Source organism: Aptenodytes patagonicus, chromosome 12 (genome assembly GCF_965638725.1).
Source record: "Aptenodytes patagonicus chromosome 12, bAptPat1.pri.cur, whole genome shotgun sequence".
Taxonomy (NCBI): Eukaryota; Metazoa; Chordata; class Aves; order Sphenisciformes; family Spheniscidae; genus Aptenodytes; species Aptenodytes patagonicus.
Window position 1 is genome coordinate 19632338 of NC_134960.1, and position 23168 is coordinate 19655505.

Below are 23168 nucleotides of genomic sequence, written 5' to 3' on the forward strand. Positions count from 1 at the left end.
AGAAAAGGTGTGCAACTGATGCAGCATTTCAGGCAGGGAGCAGAAATGCAGAGCGGAGCAGTGCACAGTTCAGAGTTGCCCATCGTGGCGCCTGCTCCAAGGCCAGCGTGAACCCGTGGGAGTCTCAGGCCAGAAGCCAAGATTTGGTTCCACTCCCAGAAAAGTCAACGAAACCCATTTGAAGTGGAACGATTTCATCCTGTACTGCATGCTGAGTGACTTGCCAACATTACTATTAATAGCATGGGTTTATCCCAGGTACAAGCTAATGGAGCGCAGAGCTACAGCATTTCTGCATAGCTGCTTAGTGGAGCCCTGGACTAAAAGATGCTGAATCTGTCATATGTGGGCAGGATCTCACTTGGCTTCAGAGTCTGACTGCCTTTAGGAACTGCATAAACGTTTTTCTATTTAATAAATCCCGTCCCATGGTGCCATTCTCAACATCAGCTAATCACCATCCCACGCTGAAAGAAGAAAAGCCCTGTCTAAAACAAAGTGGCAGCTAAAATTTGGTGACCTTGTCAAGGACTTCAGGACCTGAGTTGTCACTAGTGTCTTTTATGTGGGAAGTGTTAAGATAGCACGGTGCTGAAAAATGACACAAGCTAGAAAAATGGGCAGGAGGCACTATGTGTTGGGAATGTTAAACATCGCAGTGTGTGGTTCTGACGGTGCAGGATTTCTTTTCCCTGTCCCCTTCCCTTAAAATAGTTTTTCTTAAACCACAAAACTTTGCCTTTCTTTTCTGCCTCACAGACAAGCAGAGCAAATACAGAAATAATCTCCAGAGATGTTCTGCAGATGTTTTTGCTTCTTCAGTTTGTGTCTTTTCCTTCCAACCCAAAGGTAAGCGGAGCGTTGGTTTTGTTTTACAGGGAACATCTGAATTCTGTTTCATATAAATAATGTGGGTCAAAAGGAAACTATGCTTCCCAATCATCCAGCCCATCCAAAGAAAGCTGGGTGCAGTAAGGGATGTGGCATAGAAGAGAGCAACCTGCACAGGTCCCCAAAACACAGTATGTACATTAACAGCACAACCCCTTATTTCCTGTTCAGGACCAGAATAGTTTGCAGTCCCCCACAGGACTCCCAGCTGTGTTATCACCATCCCTGGAACGACAAGTCCTAAATTTCTTGAATGGTTTGTGTTTATGCTGTGCAATAACTGGTTCAGTTCTGCTGCAAGGTCCTTTTTGGTCTAAAACCTGCAGCAAAGCTCCAAGGACTACTAACCCAGCTTTAAGGGGAACAGAAGAAAAAAATTCGTCAGAGCTTTGAGTAACTACATTGCTAAGTTTCTTACTGCACAGACCAGTGGTCCCGAGACTCTGGGGAGGGGCAGAGGTACTGCCTTCCACCTCCTTCAGCCCTTCACAAAGCAATGACAAACTCTCAACGATGCACTCATTTACATTTTCATCAAGTGAGCACATGACCACACAGGGACACTGCACCATAACACTTACCTTTTACAGTCCAAAACCCCTGTCTCTCTAGCTGTCTATACGATGGCACAGATCTGCGAGCCTCATAACATCAGGTACTAGCTTTATTGTCCATCCACAAAACATTAATCTTGATGTTGTAAATCAGAGTTGAACCCTCTGTATGCACAGCAGCTAGGAGCGGTTCAGCCCGCAAAGCTTTGTTGGTGTCTGTGAAATGCTCAGTGCTTTACCTTTCCCCTTCCCACGTACTCGAGGTTTTACTCCCGACAGTAGCTGTAGGGACGCAGCCTGACGCTAACATATGAGGATGAAAGCTTCTTTAGGGGACTGGTGACTGGGGAGGAGGAGCTGTTGGTCAGTAAGGTTTGTCTCAGCCTGTCATAAGCAGGAGGAAAAAGAAATGCGTGTTCTTTATATAGACTGTATGAGGAGAAGTGGGAAGGGGGAGACTGCGGGTTATTACTAAGACCTGTGATATATAGACCTTGCTTGATTTGTCTGGATCATTTTAAGAACGTCCTTAAGCTACCATGTGTGCAAACCTGTAGCTATCAGCTGAGGTAATTTGCCGTTTTCCCACCTCTTCAAGATGCCAATTATTCATCCACGATAAGCAATGTGAGCAAGTGCTCGTGATTTCAATGATCTACTTATTTTTAATAAGCATTTTATGCAGTTTGTTTGCTTGTTTAAGCACAAGCTGGAAACACAGCTGCAGCTGCACACCAGATGTGCCCAGCACACCCGGCCACACGTAACAGTATGTATTTGTGTCCCCAGGAGGTGCTCCCTGGGTCACATATCCGACTTGCATGGCAGCGACGCAACATCCCTCCCTGGATTTGAGAACCTCACCATGGGATACAACAAATACCTCAGGCCCTACTTTGGTGGTATGTTGGCTCCATGCATTTGACAGTTTGAAGAACAGTCTGTAAGCCTTGTGGGGAGGGGAGAGCATGCTTTAAGCTTTCTTTAGGATGCCCCGATTTAAAAAGTTGTGTTCCTTTGAAATTAGCTAGTAGCCAAGGCTGCCCTCCTTTCTGTGCATCCACTGTTGTCTTGAATAGATTGTGCGTGCACATGTGGGGCATGAGAGCATGTCCATCTATGAGGTTAAGAATAGGGAATTTATACACTTCAATACCTCTGTGAAAGACCTGACAGAGTAACTAAATTCTGCTCTAATTGTACGTGCTTTTGTTTAGAATCTGACCCTTGCGATTTTCTGCTTTTTTTTTGTTCACGTATTTAGTAGATTGCAGCTATAGAGGAATAAAGCCATTCTCCTTGCCAGAAATACTGACTTTTGACACATGCTTTCACTTCACACTGAGACACAAACTAAAGCTGCTTTAAACCCTTGTGAAACTCTAGGCAGTAGGGAGCACCTGAAGGACAGTCAGGTACTTAGGAACCTACCTGAGGCTATTGTCCAATTTGGGTGTCAGGTCTCCCACCTTCAGGCGAGTGCTGTAACCACTCAGAGGAAAAGGGTTTCTCAAAATGACATTCAGCACCTGAAAAATATTGATGAAAGTTTAAAAAAACAGCTATGAAAATTTTTATCAGTTTTGCTTTTCTGCCAGAACCCATTAATGAAACTACGCTCAACAGAAAAATTCCCCATCAGCTTTCACCAGGACTTGGACGTTTCCCATTGTAGCTCCTGCAGACTGACCACCTGCTACTGGCAGCTTTGAGCTTCTTCCTTTTTCTGACCATGGTGATAAATTTCTGGGACAATGCAGAATTTACCAGCTTGTTATGCCTAGAATGTCTGCTCTCTTGCAGGAACAGAAAAGCTCCTCTAGATCCTGCCGTATCAGTGAACAGATGCTTCTGAATTACGTAACGGAGATTAACTGCATCTACACCAGCCTACGCCTACCGGAGCCATAAATGTTAAACAAAAATGGTCAGGGCTCTGGTTTGACCTCCTCCAGAGGCCCTGAGGCCTCACAGACCTACCCTCTGGTCGTTAATTTGAGTGGGCTTCAAGTGTCTACATATCTAAAAACAAGATGGAGGATGTGCATGACAGCTAATGTCAAAAAATACACATCTTTGAAATATATTTTGGAACAGTTTAAAACAAGTAAACAAACAAAAAACCCAAAACCACCTGGAAGGAGATTTAGAAACTGTGTCCCTTGGACTTTCCTAAATGTGATTTAGATGATGAAAATGAGTTTCAGCAAGTCCCACGAGGAAAGGCATTGCTGTGCTGTCACCTAGGCAGACAGGGCTGTCGCGGAAAGTGCCCAGCCCTGCTCAGAGCCCCAGATTCATACAGGGGATTAGACGAACCAGGTACAGCCTAAGGGAAAGCTCGTGCCTTTCTGCTCGCGTACCAAGGACCCTCCTCCGAGCCGGGCCTGGCGAGCCCTCGCCAGCCCCCCGCTCTGGCATTTCTGGGGGGGAGCTGCCCTCTTGCGGTGGATTTTAAGAGTTAGCGTTAGAACATGGGGGACTTCCGAGATTCAGGACTTGAATGCTGAAAATCTGCTTGTAAATAGAACAGTAATAGGCTAAATAAAAAGAGGCAAAGGCTGCTGCACTTCTGGTTTGTAACCCAGCGCACGGACTCAGGAATCACTGAATTTCTTAGTTTCTCCTCTCTGAGAAACAGGGATGCCGACTGCTACCTGCTTGCGGAGAGTCTTCCAAGAGCTGTGTGTGAGAACTACTTTGTACAAAGCTTACCGTTCTTGCCACTGTGCGGGTGTTGTCGACTGGGTAACAAGGGATAAACTGGCTCTGGCTGCCCGCCCGTCGGCAAATGCCACTGAAATGCTGCTTATCTGAACTGCTGATCTTCATAGCTAGTGCTGATGGGTATTTGCTCTCTGCTACAATGACCAAACACAGAACTCCAGCTCCCTAACAGTGAAAACTTTATTTTGGATCATGATGTCATTTGTGAGTCTAATGCTCCGAACCTCCGTCTAACCCTTTAGGCTTCTGCGGTCTTAGAGATAGCGTTGTGTGCACGGGGCGCTGCGAGCAGTGCCCACGCTGCACAGCATCCTGAGCGGTTTTATTGTGCCTTTCACTCTTCCTTTCTCTCTGCTTAAGCTTTTCTTTCCCTCCACAGGAGAACCTGTTCAAATTGCAATGAGTCTGGACATTGCAAGTATTTCTAGTATATCTGAGAGCGACATGGTAAGTGAAAGAATTTTTATTTTATAAGAGTAGGATCTGCCTGAGAGACCTGTCATATATTCCTGTGTGTTCAGCACAGAAACCAACTTGTCATATTCAAGCTGCTTTGCTTTTCTGTGTCTGTTGACCGCTTTCAGAGGTGTGATGAGAACAGGGCTCATTTATGACTGCAGACTATGTAGGTACCACAGTCATGTGGGCTTGTAAGTAAATAGAGATGGCTCCAAAGGTCCTACTGGTCAAAAACTCGGCTCCTCCTGGAAATCAGGCCCCTTTGAAATGGAAAAAATCCATCTTGTGTGGCGTTTTCCCTCCCTTACCTTTCCTCTGCGTAGGTTAGGGGTGGCCTCTGTTGGATGTGCTGGTGCTGACTGAAGACACAGACAGGGTTTCTTCTCAAGGAGGAAAAATGAGGTTTTGAGCTGTGACACAGTCTGAGGCTCAAAGGACTGGTCATCCCAAGAAAAAAAAAAACACTTTTCAAATATACAGAGAACATCTTCCCACCACTGATGAGTCTGGTTCCTTCCACTTCTGATAGCAGCTGGATTTCAAACACCGATCGCTGAAAACTCCTGTTTCAGGTTGACCAAAACTGTGGGCAGCTTGGGTAAATTCAGCAAATAGTTTCAGTCCAAACAGTCAGAAGTTCAGTCAGGAACAATTTCAACACTTAATTTCAGCATTTTCAAGAACACCACTGACTTTTTTTTTCTCCCCCCCCAACAGATTAAACGAGTTCACTAAATAAAATTTTGTAACTTTGATAAAGCTATTCATTTTGGGGAAGGGGCAGAACCAACAAAATCAATTATTCACATACCTCTAACTTAATTAAAGGGCCTTGTAAAATAGCTCCTGTTCTGGAGTTTTTCTTCTTCATGGTCCATCTAAATTGCTCTGACCACAACGAAAACATTGCAGAGGCTTACTCTGTGCCTCCATAAAAGCTGGAAATCAACTAGGATTCTTCACTTCACTATTATAATTCCCTGTATTGAGAGCCGTATCAGTGCATTATTTGACATGTTTTTTCCTCTGTCCCAGGCTGAGAGTAAAATTTTAGAAGTTGCAAAAGCTAACGCTGATACCTGATACTTACTTAGACCTTTTCTCTTAAAGCATTTTACAAATTATAGATCGAATGAAACAGAACTGCTTCATCCTCCACAGACAGGCAGCGTATCTGTGCTAAAACATAGCGACTTCACGCTGTTAACACAATCGCCAGTATCAGTCTGTCTGAGAGAGAGATGTTTTGAAAATAAAAGGCATTACTGGTTGCATTTATGTCGTCTATAAGGAAGGAAGTGAAATAGTACAACAGTGCCCTGTGTCTGTCCAGAAGGCTCAGTAAAGAATTCTCTTTAGAGCTGAGTACTGCTTATTCTTTTATGATGGGGCACTGTGAAAATGCTCCAGTCACTGCAGGTCGATTTTGGCAGACTAAGCTCAAGGTAATCCTAGTGTCCTTAGATTCAAAACTCCTATTAAAAAAGATGCTACAAGTTGTGTTTTTTCATTTGTGTGGGGGTTTTTTTAAGACCTCCGTGAAATAACAGGTTGGATTTGCTTACCTTTTTTCTCCAAAGTGCCGATGTCTCTTTCGCAATCACGTTTATAGTACATGTGTAATTTTCCAACTCTAGACAATGACTGATTTTTAATGTCAGTGACTTGCTGAGTGGCCTCAAGTGTGCACTTCCCATCTGTTTTCCTACCTGCAAAATGGACACAAAAATATCAATTACAATAATTGCTCATTTAAAAAAAAAAAAGTACTATGAATATAATCTTTAGTCCTCAAACACTACACCGTAGAGTGTAAGTATATGAAAAATGAAATACAGTAAATAAAACTATGATGAAAATCTATCAGATTTACTGCATGCATCTGAAGCTGAGCTTTGATAGGTTGAACAAATGTGTGTTCTGCCTCTTGTCACACATGGCATCACCTACACAGCACAGCTGTGGGTTTCTGGACATGCATCCTCACGGGTTTTCCTCTCTTTCCCAGGATTACACAGCTACTATATATTTGCGGCAGCGCTGGACAGATCCCCGGTTGGTCTTTCATGGCAACAAGAGCTTCACATTAGATGCTCGTCTAGTGGAATTGCTCTGGGTACCAGACACGTACATTGTGGAGTCGAAAAGGTCCTTCTTGCATGACGTCACTGTGGGGAACCGCCTCATAAGATTGTTCTCTAATGGCACTATCTTGTATGCCTTAAGGTAAATCAACCTTTGGCTTTGCTGCTGCTGCTGCTGCTTCAGAATAGGTTTCCAGAATTATTCTGGACAGGAGCAGATACCAACTGCCACGGGTAATGAGTTTGGGGTCAACAAGCCAACTGTGACCATACTCTTCTGATCCATTACCCCCTGTTCTGGCCACCTGGAAATGCCAGTCAAGGATCAGGATTCCCCATCATGGTATGTGCTGTGTCCTGAGCACAGCGCCTGCTCAGAAAGCTCTCGAGTTTAGGTGTTACCCAGGACAAGTCGAGTCCAGTCAGATGGAGGCAGGGGAGGAATGGCGGGGGGCATCATAACAGTAAAAGTTTAACAGACAGTGGGAAACTATTTGCTTATCCAGTGCCATGTAGCCGTGATTTCTGCTTTTTAGCAAGAAACATATTTGTACGTGTACTGCAGAAACGTGCACTGTAATTGTGCTAGCAGTTCATACAGCGTTATCTCTTCGCAGCTCACAGTAACTGTGTCCCAGTTACTTTAACTGCAAAGTAAAGCTGCAAAGTAAAACTCATTTACCCTCCACATCAGAGCAAGCCAGAGTATGTGTGCAGTTAGTTACTGTGCCTCAGGTGACAAGTGGTGACTTCCTCAGATGTGCAAACTGTAGCACTGGAAAACCTGTGAACCTACACTAAATCTCCCACCACAGCAAAGCAAAATTCCTCCTTCGGTTACATTTTCGTCAGTGTGGCTGCAAAGAGCATATCTTCTTAAGGAGGGTTCTCTCTGATTATATCAGTCCATTCATTTCATAGGTCAAAATTATCTAAATGACAGAGCAGGGTCTTTGTGGTCTAGTTTGCTATGAAAAACAGGTATTTAATTGCGTGCTTTTATCGCAGCTTTCAGAGTTCTTTCTCTTCCTACAGAATCACTACTACTGTTGCTTGTAACATGGACCTGTCAAAATATCCCATGGACACACAAACATGCAGACTGCAGCTAGAAAGCTGTAAGTAGAACATTCTAGAAAAAAGTGACTTTACTTTGTTTATTCATATGTAATGACGCATCTTGAATATTTGGATTCATCACAGTGGCTTTCTGGAGTAGACTTTTATTCCTGCAAATACTAATGTCCAAAAGAAAACAACTTTGTTTCATCATTCTTCAAATGCTTGTGTTGTAATCCACAGTTTAGAGGATTCCTGTCACTGTGCAATTTATATAAGAAGAGTGGTAATAAATAAAATTTTTATTAAAGTGTAGATAGTTCAATTTTGCACAGAAAGGATGAAGTAATAATGGCTGGTTTTCCAAATTCAGTCCCTTTTGCACACGCAGCTTCTTCGAAGCTAACTTGTGGGGTAAGTGCATGGGATGGAGTACAGCAAGGAACAACTCTTCACATTTTTAGGTATCTACCACCTGTTGCACCTTCCAAACCTCCACTGCAACAAGACAGGGTGAAAGGTGGTTCTTACTAGAATACGAGTTGAACGTGCTTCTCAAACTCATGAACTGAAACTAAGGCCAAACCCAACTTTGTGGTATATGCTTCTCCATGAGGGCTGTCTGTTACAGTGATGCAGATGACGGGAACCTCATCAACAGGAGGAGTCTCAGCCTTGGAAGTCTCAAGAAAAGGAACAATCAGTCAGTTCTGCTCTCAATTAAACGAAAAGCTTGTCCATAGCAGAGCTGGCTGGGAAAGACTCCAGGAAAATTTAGGACACTACAGGGCTTTTACCCAGGAGCTCAGCAAGAGCAGTGCCGCTGTTCTGTACCTGTGAAGCTCCACAAGAGGCAAGCAACCATCTCCCACTTCATGTCACAAAAAGAAACATCTAAAATCTCAATACTGAAAAGACCAGATTTTAACTTCTGGGGTTGCAGCATGAAGCACCTAGGGAAGCACATATTATTTTCACATTAAAATCATATTAGTTCACCATGGTTAACTTTATTACAAAGAATAGCTCCTGAAATAATAATGATTCGCCTCTTCTGCTAAAGCATAGCTTGTTTGGGCCTGTTTTAAAAGTGATTGGGTCCTACATCATGCTCAGTTGCTGTATAATTCCAATGAAATTACACGCACATTGCCCACTGGAGATTTCATTAGGATAAGTGCCCAGAAATAACGCTATTTAAATATACGCCAGATGAATTAACAACAATCTATCATTTATTATAAAATTTTCCTGAATAACCACAATTTATAAAACTGCTTAGAAACTTTGAAAAGTCACATGCTTAGGATTCTACGCAGGGATTCATACCCTGGACACCTAATTTAGTTCATCACACTCAAACTCTGGTAATTTGTGTCTAATAAGAAAACACAATTAGATAAAAATAGAGCTGCAACTGCATCTTATTCCTTCTACCAAGACGAACAGGTTATTATCAGAATCAAAGCATCCCTACTCATTTTCTCAAAGAAGGGCACTTAATAAAAGAATCAAATTAATGAGACTGATGGGCTTGCTTCCTAAATTAAGTGAAATTTTTGAAGCAAATGGCAGGCTGGTGACTCGGTACAAGCTTTATCGCTCAGACTGAGGTATCCCTCAGTCCAACCCGAGGTCATGTTATGCCGTCATTTACATTCCTGGAGGCAATTACTCAGCCGGCATACATGGAGTTTACTGATAACCTAAATGTCAGATGCATTTGTCCTCAGTAACTTAAAGCCTTTGGGGATAGGAGGAACAATTTGTAGAAAAAGCTGTTTTATGAGCAAGTTTTCTGGACAATGCATACCCAGTCAGAAGAGCCTGGCTCATAACCACATAGCAGTCTCAGCTCCAAGCTCTTGACTAACTGAAAACGCCTTTTCTGGTGTTTTTAAGGACTTGAGTAGATGATTCAGTGAAATGTGCTTCTGCTACCTGGTAAGGGGCTCAAATGGGGTCTGTATTCTCTTTCTTTAACCACTGCATTTCTCCTGCTCTCCTCTCGTGACTGAAGAGACTATGTTCGATGGTTGATCGCTGCAGTAGTTTTATCCTGCTGCACGTAACCAAACTGCGGATGACAGGAATATATAGAAATACCCAATGTAAATGATTGAAATAAGTTCTCGGCTGCCTTGCATGTTATGCATTATCCACAGTGGCCTGTGTTCCTGTTGAAATCTGAACCAGCAGACTGAAAGTACAGCAGTGAAAGAACAGCCAACGTCCAGCCATAGCCTGACACCGTTGAGAGGGTCTTTGTCTAGCCTACAATGCCTGGATCGTGTTTCTGTTCCCACCCAGGAGGCAGGGCAATAGCTGGGCTTTTTACTGGCTAAACCACAGTAATATGGGTCTTTATGTTCTCCTTAGGGGGATATGATGAAAACGATGTCATCTTCACGTGGTTGAGAGGAAATGACTCTGTCCATGGGATAGAAAAGTTGCGGCTTTCTCAGTACACAGTGGAACGTTACTATACCCTGGTCTCGAAGTCACAGCAGGAAACAGGTAAATCAGTGAAAGAGAAAAGCAAGAAAAGCTCTCAAGTATTTCCCCTCCCACCTCCCTTCCCTTCTATGGGCCAGTATCTTTTGACTCAAGCCTGAACCAGCGAAGTCTTTAGCAAATCTTCATCTCACAAAAAGAGATAGACAGAAAGATGGTGAAATCCAATTAGTTGCAATCAGGATATTCTGTAAGATGGAAATCCATGGGAAGATGGGGGTTTTAATATACTACATTCACTTGATGGATTTTCAATTTTATTTTTGTTTTTAAATTCTCCACTTCTTTCCTTCTCCACACATACCTGAAGAAACTCTCTCCCTTCCTCCCAGGTGCGCAGACTATAAATACTGCAGAGCACCACGTTTACAGTAACTGGGAGTAAAATTAACTTTTAAAATACACTTTTGTTTGTAAATTAAAATTCTATCATGATGGAGTAAGATCTCTTTGTACATCAGAATTCAATGTCTTTTTCATTATCAGTGTAAATACTCTTCTCTCCAATCACAGACACTATGAAAGGAGGCAAAACTTCCTTAGAATGAGCAGGTTTTAAAAGTAACAATGTTTTGTTGTTTACTGTAGTGTACACAGCCCATGAACAACATGGGTTTTGTTTCTACGTTTCAAAGGCAACTATTGTTTAAACAGCAGAAATATCTCCTGAAAATACTAGCAATCCAGCCCCAGAACCCTTACGCCAGTGTTACGACAAATTGATTTTAAAAAATTGACTGAATTTTTTTGAGCCCAAAAAGACACAGTTATCAAAGATCACTAATTACTAATGAATACAGGGGGTCTAATTCCCTGTGATGATAAGATATTGGGATGCTTTGGGACATGAGCCAGAGCCTGCTGAAATCCAGAGAAAAATCTTGTGTTTATTTCTCAGCCATCAGACAAGACTGAACTTGGCAATGCCCCTTCAAAGCCATTATTGGGAAAAATGTGGTATGCTGAGTATGAGAGAATAGATGAAAGCATCAGCCCTTCTCTACTCTGAGTTAAGACACTGGTATAAAATGTTTCTGCCGTGGATTAAGTTCAGGAGCCCCTTTGCAAGCCACACGTTGTTTTAGATGTCTCTTGTCCAGCAGTGCTGTGTGCATGTGTCCTCTCGTCTAGGATATGTTAGATAAGTAAGACCTCTGAGGCAAGAAGTCAAGCTTGTGTAAGTAATGCATCTCCCACGATTTCAGTGCAGCTCTGCTGATGTACATCAGCTGAAGGGCTGGTGCTGGGCTCTCCCAATTTCAGTTCAAGTGTCCTTGGGAATCTCTGGTTCACTGTGTTTCTTCCTTTCGTGAACAGGCAGTTACCCACAACTGATACTGCAGTTTGAGCTGAGGAGAAATGTCCTTTACTTCATTTTGGAGACCTATGTGCCCTCCACTCTGCTCGTCATGTTGTCCTGGGTTTCTTTCTGGATCACACTGGATTCAGTGCCTGCAAGAACCTGCATTGGTGAGTTATTGCCTGAGGAAGGGAGAAGATTTAAGCACGCAGGGGAGCCTCCAAGGGCTGGGTAGACGGCAGTTTTCTTGAGCGCTCTGCTCAGTGATAAACGGTCTGCTCACGTTCTGCTTTCACTTGTGGCAGAACTGGGTTAGCAGTATGAAGCGTGGAAGATATGCTGTGGCTGGCACACTTGCCCACCTGCAGAGCTGAGTATGGCCAAGGCTCCCAGTAGATTCACAGCAGAGTAGAAGACAGAGCACGCGTTCTTTGTGATGTGTTTTGGAGGGGGCAGGGAGGGCGGGATTTTTTTACTGAAAGTAAGAAAAATAAAAGAGCCAAGTGCCTATTGGAGCCAAGCTGTCGAAGGCAGGGAGAGCCTGTGTGAAGCTAGTAGCTAGCACTACAAAAGCATTTCAGTTGATGGATGATTTGGATTTTGTAAGAAGTGATGTGCTCTACCTGGCTAGCAATAGAGAGTGACAACATGTGCAGGAGAGGCCAAGCCTTTTCCAAAGTGTCCACAAGAGAAGGTCTTTCCTTTTCTGCTTTCCAAGGAGTAACAACGGTGCTTTCCATGACAACTCTGATGATCGGCTCACGAAGTTCACTTTCGAAAACCAACTGTTTCATTAAGGCCATTGATGTTTACCTCGGCATCTGCTTCAGCTTCATCTTTGGTGCCCTTGTGGAATACGCAGTGGCTCACTACAGCTCATCACAAAAGTATGCAGCTAAAGCACCTCAAGAGGTAAAGCCTGATCTACCTTAATAAGCTTAGTTATCTTGGATCAACAATAATTAGTCCTCCATTAACTGAATACGACAAATGGTCCGCCTGTTATGGATTCAGTAACAATTGCTTCTCCTAGTTGTCACTAAATCTAAATTTTTGTGTGCAACAAACACATGGATAGCACCAGACCGCTGTGTCTCTGACAGACTTCTGCACGCCAGCCGAAAGAGCAGCAGCCTTAGCTGACAGTCATGTTAGATTCATAAGACCGCATTCAGGAAAGCACTTTGGCCTACCACTAGAATCGGGTCTGTAGCCCTGAGCTGAGCTCATGTGAGAGCACGAAGCACCTCTGTTCATTTCAAAATGTAGCCAAAGAAGAGCCAGTATAACCTCTTCACTCTTCTATGGAATAACTCTGATTAGGACACTGATCTGGAAGGTAATTTCCTCTACCCGAGGAAAGCTGAACCCTTCTTCCTCCCTTCCCAGAAGACAGTACCAAACATCAGTCCCATAACGTTCTGTGGGGGTTGCGAGAGTGAATTGTTGAAAGTGCTCTGCTTTAGTGCGAGAAATTAAATAGTCAAGTATGATTATAGTCCAGTGGTCATCAGGGGTCCAAATCCTGTCAGAGGGAAAAGAGGTTTCCCACCTCAATGCTGAGTTCTCCAGCCATTAAGTTACTGTGTAGACGTGAAGAGATGGATGTCTTGTCAGAGATGGATGTTGGGTTGCTTAGTGACACAACAGTGAGACTTGCTCAAAGATCTCAAAATACCTCTAGAAATACAGTGGGGGAAAACACAGGCATCTCTGGGACTTCAGGCACTCCGAAAAATAGGCAGCAGCTGAAAGGCATGTTTGAACATTGGGATGAACACATATAAAGCTGTGTTCTTTTATCTTTATCCTTATGGTCTCCTTATTGATTAAAGCACTTTTCCTCTGCAGGAGAAGACAAACCCTAAAACTAACTGTACACTCTTGTTTCCTAGGGGCCTGCAAATGAACTCACTAAAGAAATGGAAGAAGTCAACATCACTAACATCCTCAACAGCTCCAACACCAGCTATGAACGGAAAATCAGCTTTACAAGCATTGAGATTTCCAGCGATAACATTAACTGCAGTGACTTGACCATGAAAACTCATGAGAAAATCAAATGTGTCTTGAGAAACAAAATGCACAGGATTATTGGTTATTTCACAATTCAGAACCCCAGCAATGTAGACCACTATTCTAAATTGCTTTTCCCTTTGTTTTTCATGCTGGTCAATGTGTTTTATTGGGCTTATTACCTATATTTTTAGTAGAAATGAGCTGCTTCATTCTCCTACTTCAGCAGGAGAGGAACCTTGCCAATGGGCATCTAGGTATCTAACCTCAGTGAATCCAACGTGGACAAAATGTTCCTGAGGTACAGAGCAGAAGAGTGTGTGAGGTATGCAAGATGCAAAGCCTTGGTGCTTCAGCATTAGCAGCATTGACTCTGGACAACTGCTTGTTCAGCAGAGTGGCTGTGCTGGGCTCTTGTGCTCGTACCTGCTTTTCATTCCAGCATCCAGCCTCTCACCTGGCCGGAGATGGGTGTGTAGGACTGCACATGGCAGGCCACAGAGCATTACAGGTGACAAAGTTATCTTGGTAGTCTAAAGCAGGTCGGAACCTTCTAGTTTAGATCTCCAAGAGGATATAAGATTATAGCTGTTATTCTTTGTCTGCCAGAGATAACAGTAACAGAGCGACTGTGATTGCTGTCTCAATAGCTCCTCTGTTCAAGTAGGAGCACCCGAAGGCAGCAGTGTGCCATGCGCAGAGGAACAGCTCCCGTGCACGGTGCTTCCTTGTCCCGGGGGTGATGCGGTGCCAGACCAGTGATTTCGGTGCTGCTGGCACTGGCACAGTGGTATGCCTCATTGCTTTTAATACCTGTCAGACTCACTGAGGTAATCCTCACTTGCTGAAGTTACCCATCCCTGAGACAGGCGGAGGGCTTTTTCTTTGTAGAGCTGCATTTTTTCAGATATTTGGGAACATGAAATATAAGCAGCAAAATTGTTTTGTAACCCATCTCTTATACTCTTCCTGTTGTGCTGCAGTTGAACAGATTCTACCACCTTCCATGTCTTCCTCACAAATTATTTTTCATCCTGGAGAATGCCTCCTTCAGCTTTCACTGCTGTAAGAAGCTCTTGTTTCTTGCCAGCCATATGCAAGAGTGGCCAATTTGTCATCCTCTCTTTTTACGTGGCTGTGCAGCAGTACTGCTGGGTGAAAAACCCATGCATGGGCTGAGGTACGATGATCTAAATCAGCCTTCCACTCTCTATTTTAGGCTGAAACAGCGGTAAGAATCTGAATTTCTGCAGAAACAAAGTGGGCTCTGGAAACTGCCAGTCAGCTTTGTTTATCCTGCAATCACCCGGACTGAGAGCTTTGTTTTAAAAATAAATTAAATATGTGGCACGCACACACTTACATTTGGGGACCAAATGCCATTTGGTACTATGTGGCTTAAGGCTACTGGAAGTCTTTATTTCCTGATTTTAAAATGAACGTTTTATGGCAGATTCCCTCCCCCCCCCCCCTTTTTGGTCTATGCAACTTTCATAACTTTGAGGGCGTGCGTAATCCTGCAGTTATGTAGGCAAAACTGCAATTGCCTGCAGTGGCTACCATTCAGCAGGAGTTTTGGCTGAGTGAGGCCTCTCAGCATGTAGCTTATATTAGTTTCACGCACGCAGTGTTTGCTTGGTGTAAGAGTCTCTTACTGGGGGTTCCTACAGAAGGTGGGCAAAGCACGCGAAACTATAGATTTTACTTTAATAACTTTTTATCGAACCACTTTACCACACTATATTGTGAGGGATCTAAACCACATATTCATAAATCATAGCTTTTACAAAGAGCAGCACAGGAAGACAAAGGGGAACAGACTGACAATGGCAAGTGAATAAACACAAACTCCAATAATGAAATGTTGGCTTGTATATACTGGCATTTAAAGTCCATTCCATAAAATGTAATAAAGTGAATGTTTGTGATATGAACACAAACCCCCAGAGAGATCCTCTATTAAAAAAATCATTACCTTCTTTCTGTGTCAATTTCTTTCTTTAAAACCCAGCTAAAATGCCCTAATGTGTTCTACACCAGCCGCCAAATATTAATGTTAACAAAAGGAATTTCTTTGTACATTATAGTAGACTGCCACTCTCAAGGCTTGCTGTCATTAGATGCAGCTTTCATTACAACTTTGCTGCTTTAAAGTTGCTCGGGACTTGTTCTAAGTTATACCTCTGTGCAGTGAAATGTTTTTTATTGACCCAGCCTAGTGAACAGCATGTTGTCTTGAAAAGTGTCAGCTCTGTCTATTCTCAGTTATTGCTGATCTTAGTAACTTCAAGAAGGAAGGGAGGGACAGAAGGTAGTAGGGGAAGGAGGGTTTTTTTTTTTCTTCAGATACCTTATAAGAATATTCTTAAAGAGCTGTTGGCTTGGCCAGGGGAAACATCTTACTTCAGAAACTCTTAAAATCTAGAAAGTATGGACTCCTGCTTTATTTGCTCCTACATATAATTTTCTCTCTCACTGATGGACTTCGCCACTTTAATACACCTCACACATGATTGTCTCCCTGTAGCCCTGCTGTAACACAACATATTAACTCTAGCCTCAGTGGGGTGCATACAGAGTGGTCCTAAGGCCATTTCAGTGGTCAAACTGATGCTCAGCAAGGACCAGACATGGAAAGTAAGAGACAAAGTAAGCAAGCCACCTAGCCTCTATCCTACTGCAGGTACGTCAGGCATGTCAGAGGGACCAAAATTAATTTTTGCTAATACATCCTACAGCGAAGCAAGTCAGCTTAGCTGCACTGATGTCCTGGAGCAGCCTGGTGTTATTACTGGTGTTGCTGTCGTCCCACACGTGACGCTGGGCAGAGGGCAGTAACAGATGAGCATTGTGAGCCCAGATATGTTCTTCAGAGCAGTCAGGACAATGCACTGCACAATCCCAAGTCCTTCCTGTCTCTTTCAGGTGTTGTCTAACACAAGCTAGAAGCACCACTGAATTCAAGATGAGACTTTCATATGCTGATAGGTGTGGAGCACAGAGCAGCTTCCGTGTTACTGGTGTGCAAAGATAAGCCCCGATGTCTTGACAGACACCAACTGACAATCAGCCTTTCTCACAAAGGACTGGTATGTAACACGTAAGCTGCAGGTGAGAACAAAGCCACAGGTAAGCACTGCACACAGCTCTGGTTTGCTTAAGGGTTCAGCCTTGCATAGGCTCTACAGGGAACAGGAGGGGTTTTGAGCAGCAGCCTACTCTGAAAGAGCCTCTAGGCTGATGGTTCCTGAGCTGGGAGCTGTTTCACCTCCCACCAACCGCATCTGCCCTATAGCTCTGAGGGAACATGGCATCATGAATCCAGACAAGCCACAGGACAGAACTACCCCTAACGTTTACTATTCCACCACAGTGCCAGTTTGTTTGTGCTCTTGGCAGAACATGAATGTATGGAGGAAAAGACTGACTTGCTTTTTGAGATAGTTCTGCTTTGCAGTGATGCTCTGGTCTGCTGTAACCTTTCCTTCCATGTACTTCCTAAAGCTGCAGCTTCTGGAATCTTTGTCTCTTTTTAAGAACATTTGCACTTACTTTAAGCCTTTGTGGACAAGTGCTTGTGAATGTGTGTTAGCATAGGAAAGCATGATGGAGAGTGAACAGCAGACAGGCAACGCAGGTAACTTGAGGAGCTTTCAAGAGATGCAAATGCTTGTATCTGGTGCAACCCAGAGGAATATAAAGCCTCATAATAGGCTATGGAGAGTCACCCTAGCTAGCAGAGGGACCAAAAGCAGTCTAGCCACAGCAGCATAAAGCATTCTGGGGATTAATTTATCCAGTTTAAAATATGAAGGAGCTACACTATAGGGGAGAGCTAAAACAGGCTAACACAGCCTATTTGCAGCCCTCCTCTAGAGCTAATACATATATGTCTAAGGGCGTAGCAGTGAGTGATAGAGAAATACCACCTTTTAGTACATCCCAACATCCCCCTGCTTCCTTCTATGCCCCCCACCCTTGTTTTTCCCAAACTCCTCTTGTGCCCACTTCACCCCAGCATAAGCAGGAGCTGGTCCTGCTGCAGCAGCCACCAGTCTGAGCTTGGAGAGTGTTATTTTTCATTTTCAGGAGGATGAAGGGTTCAGCTCAGGAATCCTGTGGTTTACATTACGATTTCCAAGAGGTATTTGTATATGCAAACACTACCATCTGCTGTAAGGAATACTTTGCATTTTTAAAAGGTTAATTTCATTTCAAACCTACTGATTGAATTGGTAGCAGAAACCACTCTCATTTGCTTACTGTATTTAGTGTCACAACATGCAGCCAGCCAGCAAGCCATGTCTTTACAAGGAAAGACTGTTTAGTGCTGGTAATTGGCATAGGCTTTCTACAAATTCTCACTGAAATAAGTTTTCTATTCATTAATGAATAAAAGCTGTTTTAAATTACAGCCTGTTGTTTCACTTGGGATCAGACAATGGGCTTCTTGTTAATCTCAAGTGAGTGTTAAGTCTGTAATGAATAATTTGATGCATTTTCTTTCTTCCTCCTTACCCTTTCGAGATCTGTGTCTTGAACAGACTGTAGTTTTCCTCAAAGTTCCTGTGGTTTGAAACTCTTTAATTGTGTTTTACTTGCTTAGCAGTTCACCAGGAGAATTCAATATTGAACTGCAAGCTGCTTTGGTTGGGCACAAAAATCCGTGTTATGTCTTACTTTCTTCATCAGATTAGTGCAGGTACTACTTATGACTGCAAACAAGAAATCCCTATTTTGTGAGCTAACATTTGGGTGATCATTCCTACTGGTAAGCTAAATGAACAGAAGAGTTATGAGTTGCAAACTGAGAAGAGGAAGCGAATTTAATTCTAGAAACGGAGTTGGTTTTTTCTCCTCCAAAAGGAAAGGCTTTTGTATAATGTCAGTGTACTCTACAGGGAGATCCCAGATCCTAAGCAGAGATGTGTGTATACTGGCACAGTTTTGAAACAGAAGAGATTTTCAGATTCCGGGCGTACCAGCACGATGAGGTCCTGACTGCTGCTTTCACAGGGACAGGGCTTCAGCTAGGTCTGCTGGGCATCTGCTTAGCACTGAACTGTCTGGAGGCATGACCTGAGAACTTGCCCCTCTGGAAGCCTGTGAATCCAGAAGGCATCTGGTTTTGTTTTTTCCAGTATCTTGTAGGGGTTTTATTTTCAGTCACACTGCAGAGTTCCTCCATTTACCCAAACCTCTACCAGAAGAGGTATTTGGAGGGAAATGGCCTGTATTTGTTTCAATGTTTTTTTAGTTCCACTAAATTACAAAACATGTAGATTTTTATTAATTTGGTACTCTATTATGTTTTTATTGGATTGAGACCCCCAGAAAACAAATCCTCAAACTTCAGAGAACATGGAATTAAAGCTCCACAGGTAGGGTCAGACCATGCAGGTGGCTCTCATCACTGCTGTGGGACCAAGTCCTCTCACCAGTCCAGAATTTTAAGTTTATCCAGTTTGAGACATATGCCCACCTGCAGTGCCTTGTTTTAAATATAGAGATTATTTCCCTGCCCCCCCCAAGGAGACAGTAAGTTTTGGCTTTATACTATCAGTTCAGATTTTCCCAGAGATGTCCTGCCATTTTCTTTTCCTGGAGTCCACAACCCCCCCACTCTAAAGCACAAACACAAGTGGGTTTACCTTTGCAATGTGCTGTGGTACAGGAGAGCAGCAAGACAGCAGTATCCTTGTCACTCTACTGATATAATAAAAGCAATCCACTCCTGCAGCATCAATGGATACCACTTTACTGGTATTTTCTATAAGCTGAGGTAGTCACTTAATAGAAAGCCTCCTTAGTGCACATTTAGATTTGTGTCAGTTATCATGAAACGTACTGACAAATACAAGACCAGACCAGTTCTTCAAGACAGCTTGTGCTTTCAGACATCTACTTTAGGACAAGTAGGTCACTAATGCAAAAACATTACGACTTTCAGTGCACGCACGATGTTTGTGTTTGGTACCTCTAGCCAGGCTGCAGCTAGAATAGACTGAGACTTCTAAGAGCGTCCCATCAGCCTGGACAGAAAAGCAACCCGAAGTACGCCCTGCTGGACAGGGACAAAGACATTTGCCCTGCCAACTCAAACAGGAAACCAGCCAAGCTAAAAGCGCTGGGTGGAATCCTGAGCCCATTTAAGTTAAATGGGAGCCTGGCTATTGATTTAAATGGACTCAGGCCTTTACTTCTTAACTCATGCTCACGCACAGTTTTCATTCATATTCCCTCACTTAATGCTGTTTCCAGCTTCCATGCCTTTTATTAGGAACAAACATGCAAAGCTAAGAGCTATCACACATTAACTACCCATGTTACTGTGACCCTCAGAAACAGCAGCATAGTAAAGGGGCCAGGACTAGCACTGGGCTTCTAGAAATTGGCAAATCCAACCCAGAGCCCTGCCCCATCCTGACCCCAAGAGTGCAAGCATTAATGAAAGGTAGGAGTAGCAAATATCCCTAGACAAGCCTCATCTTTCCAGAGGCACAATGTGGTCTTCAGCATTTGTGATAGAGATCCACCAGTGATTTTTTGTTTTTTAACCTCTAAGTATTTAGAGGAATGATCTCGATCTTGTCTGGAGATTAATCCTTCTGACCAGAGGCATGAGCCCGAAAGTCCAGGGGTGCCAGTCTGCAGGATTCTTTGATGCAGTCCTGTTTGTCTGCAGACAACACGCAAAGTCCTGAGAACAGCAGAAAATCTAACAGCAAGAGGCAATGCCTGTGCACTCAGCCCTTCGTTCAGTGGTAAGCGCTGCCCCGCTGGGCTTGTCTCAAGCATTGCTTTCTGTCCTTATTCACACTGAAGCTTCCTCCTGCTGCATAACTCACGGGTGCCCAAACCACCCCAGACTAAAGCCAGCAAAGCCTCCCCTCCCCACACACAACCTGCACGTCCCCTCCCCTGGACACCACAGTGCATCTCTTTTCAAGCTCTCTGGTCACAGATGAACATCAACGTTTGTCAGAAGTGTTAAATCCTAGAACAATTCCAACTGAAGCACAGTGGTGGGTGGCAGATTCCTGCTCTCTTCTCCAGCTTCTTAGCTGGGTCATTTTGATCTGACCACCATTGTCCAGGCAATAGGCTTTTTGCAAGACTTATTTGGAAGCTGTATTACCAGAGCTCACAGCCTGAACCTATGTGTGTTGCAGACTTACTTCCCTTTGTATCAACGGTCAGAGCTAATTATGTCTTTGAAGAAGATATGGGAAGAAGGGTTGGAGTCTGATTTATGGTTTAGCCTGAGGAAAGGGAGGCTTCAGCCCAGCTGGTAGCTCCAGGAGGTCCTACTCTGCCTTTCCAGGCTGTTGCGGGACTACAGGGGCCCTACCAACACCACGCGGGCTGTGGGCCTCACTTACTGCAGCCCTTAGCTCTGCACGCTCCATAGGGGCGAGTGAATCATTTGAGAATATCCCATTTATACCACTGCTCTAGCACAAAACAGGAAAGACTCGCACTTTAAAAAACAACCTTGGAAGCTTCAGTGGGCATACTAGTACCTCCTCCTTAGCCCTTCTCCTGCATAGATCTCAGAGCAATGCTGGCCTGGGTGGAGGGTCTGGCACCAGGGGCAAATCCTATTTCCCTCAAGAGATGAGTATTTTATGCAAGATCCATGTGCAGCAGAGACAAGCTGCTGCAAGAGACAAGAATTTTGCTTTATATCAGAAATTGGTTTCTAGTTGCTTTTCTAGAGAAGGATCGTTACAGTCTATCTGTACGTTCGCTGTAATGGAAAACATGACTTTCTTCAGTATTGCTGTGAGAGAGAAAGGAGGTGAAACGGAAGGAAAATCCCGCAAGTTTCCTCTCTGTGCCTGATTTCCTGGCTGCTTTTAGGGACAGATAGTTTTTGCTAATGAGACTTTCCATTATAAACTTTCCATTGCTTTGGAAAATATTAACTTTGCTGGGTAGATCAAACAGGCCCTGCAGTTATAGTTAGAATATCCTAAAGATTTAGTTCCCAGTAATAACAGGGCTAAACCACAGCACCGCCAGAGGCAAAAACTATATTATTTGAAATGAAACTTCTCATAAATATCCAGCTATGAAGTCATTTTATATCAGCTGCTCTTATATAAACTGGACAAGGCAAACTGTCCTATCCATCAACATTAAGGCTGCCAAGAAAAATGACTCTATATTCGTTGTCTGCAAGTTTCAGAGATTTCCCTCTCTCTGTTAGGCTTTCCCAGGAAACACTGCGTTTTGCTCTTTTTAAGAACTTTGCTGGTACAGGCAACTAGTAGCACCACCAGTGTCACCTTCGGGCTTAAACCTCCTCTCACTCTCTCTCTGGTTGGAAATGGATGGACAGATACACACAAACACACCTGGCTCTCAGCAGCCACTGGCCTGAGCTAACGTTACTTTTCAGTCTTTGTTAGGTGGAAGAACCTCTAAACATTGCCAGAGCAAGAACCACATTTGTTTGGGGCTTTTTTCTTTTTTTCCCCTTCCAGCCCCTCTCCAAATGCTTAGAGCATGTTTGTTGCAGGTCCACAATAAGGACCAGGCCAGTCTTCAAATACAGTGCTGAAAGTTGCACCCAGGAGGGGTTGAGAACAGCAAGGGGCGCACACAGACATTGCTAGCCACTCTCATGCTCATACCATCCATCCCTTGGTGACATGGGTAAGTGGGTGCCACCCACAACCCTGGGACAGGCTGGGGACCCCACGGCCTTACCTATATCTCCCACCCCTTCCTGCTTGCTGCCTCCAGGCCCCCCAGCCCACTGCCCCATTTCTGCCCTGCTGCTTGTAGCTGGCAGCATGTGCAAGACACGCTTTCTTGTGCTCTTCATTTTTTGTCTGGTTTTATGTGGCAAGGTTTGATATGTTTTCCCCAAGCTCCAGTGTCTTTGAAGCCCTGCTGTACCCGATAGCACTACTGTGTCACTGTTGATGTAGACAGCAACTGCCTTGACACACAAATTGTTTCACTCTGCATTAAACTCCAGCATCTGCTGCAGTAGAACATGATGCCTGAAAATACTGTGGTCTGCACAAAACACAGGGATGCTTTTCCATTAGCTTGCTCTAAAATTAAGGCAGAAGGTGGTCAAACCTTCATGTCCCCCTCGCTCAAGAGGAAGGGGAATGATGCTGGCTATTGCTTCTATATTGCACTTATGATTAAAGTGCATAGAAAAAGGTTAAGATGAGCAACTAAGATTTGCTGGGCTGGAAATGTGGGCAGGACACGTGGGGGAAATGCCCTCATGATACTTTCTGTGCAAGTTTCCTCACTGTAACTCTCACCTCTCGAAAGAATGGCTTCAGAGAAATGCTTGATTACCTACTGCTGACTCCCTAAATGTTTCCAGTACCACCTTCCTGTTATGGGACAGGAGGCTCGGGTGTTTCCGGGTAAAACTACAAAGCTTTCAGAAATTTGGTCTACTTAAAGGATAGCAGAGACATGAAGCAGGCTTGAAAAGAACCCTTGAAATATCTGGCCCCTTGGAAGGAAATACTAGCTTGTGAAAAGGGATTTCCAGGCTTGTTTGTGTGAAAAGGAATCAGTAAGTCTATA

General features: G+C 43.8%; 1 protein-coding gene across 5 annotated transcripts in view; it reads left to right on the forward strand.

Annotated features, from left to right (window-relative positions):
* The window catches only part of GABRP (gamma-aminobutyric acid type A receptor subunit pi), a 30896-nt gene extending 15313 nt beyond the window's left edge, over window positions 1-15583 (forward strand). For 3 of the 5 annotated variants that reach the window (XM_076349979.1, XM_076349978.1, XM_076349980.1), the window contains 9 exons: window positions 760-849; window positions 2235-2347; window positions 4552-4619; window positions 6640-6857; window positions 7751-7833; window positions 10154-10291; window positions 11606-11758; window positions 12307-12500; window positions 13484-15583. In XM_076349979.1, coding sequence (XP_076206094.1) covers window positions 794-849; window positions 2235-2347; window positions 4552-4619; window positions 6640-6857; window positions 7751-7833; window positions 10154-10291; window positions 11606-11758; window positions 12307-12500; window positions 13484-13798 — 1338 coding nt within the window. In that variant the 5' untranslated portion in view covers window positions 760-793 and the 3' untranslated portion in view covers window positions 13799-15583. The other 2 variants (XM_076349981.1, XM_076349977.1) reach the window with 2 other exon arrangements.
* Window positions 15584-23168: the final 7585 nt, after the last annotated feature.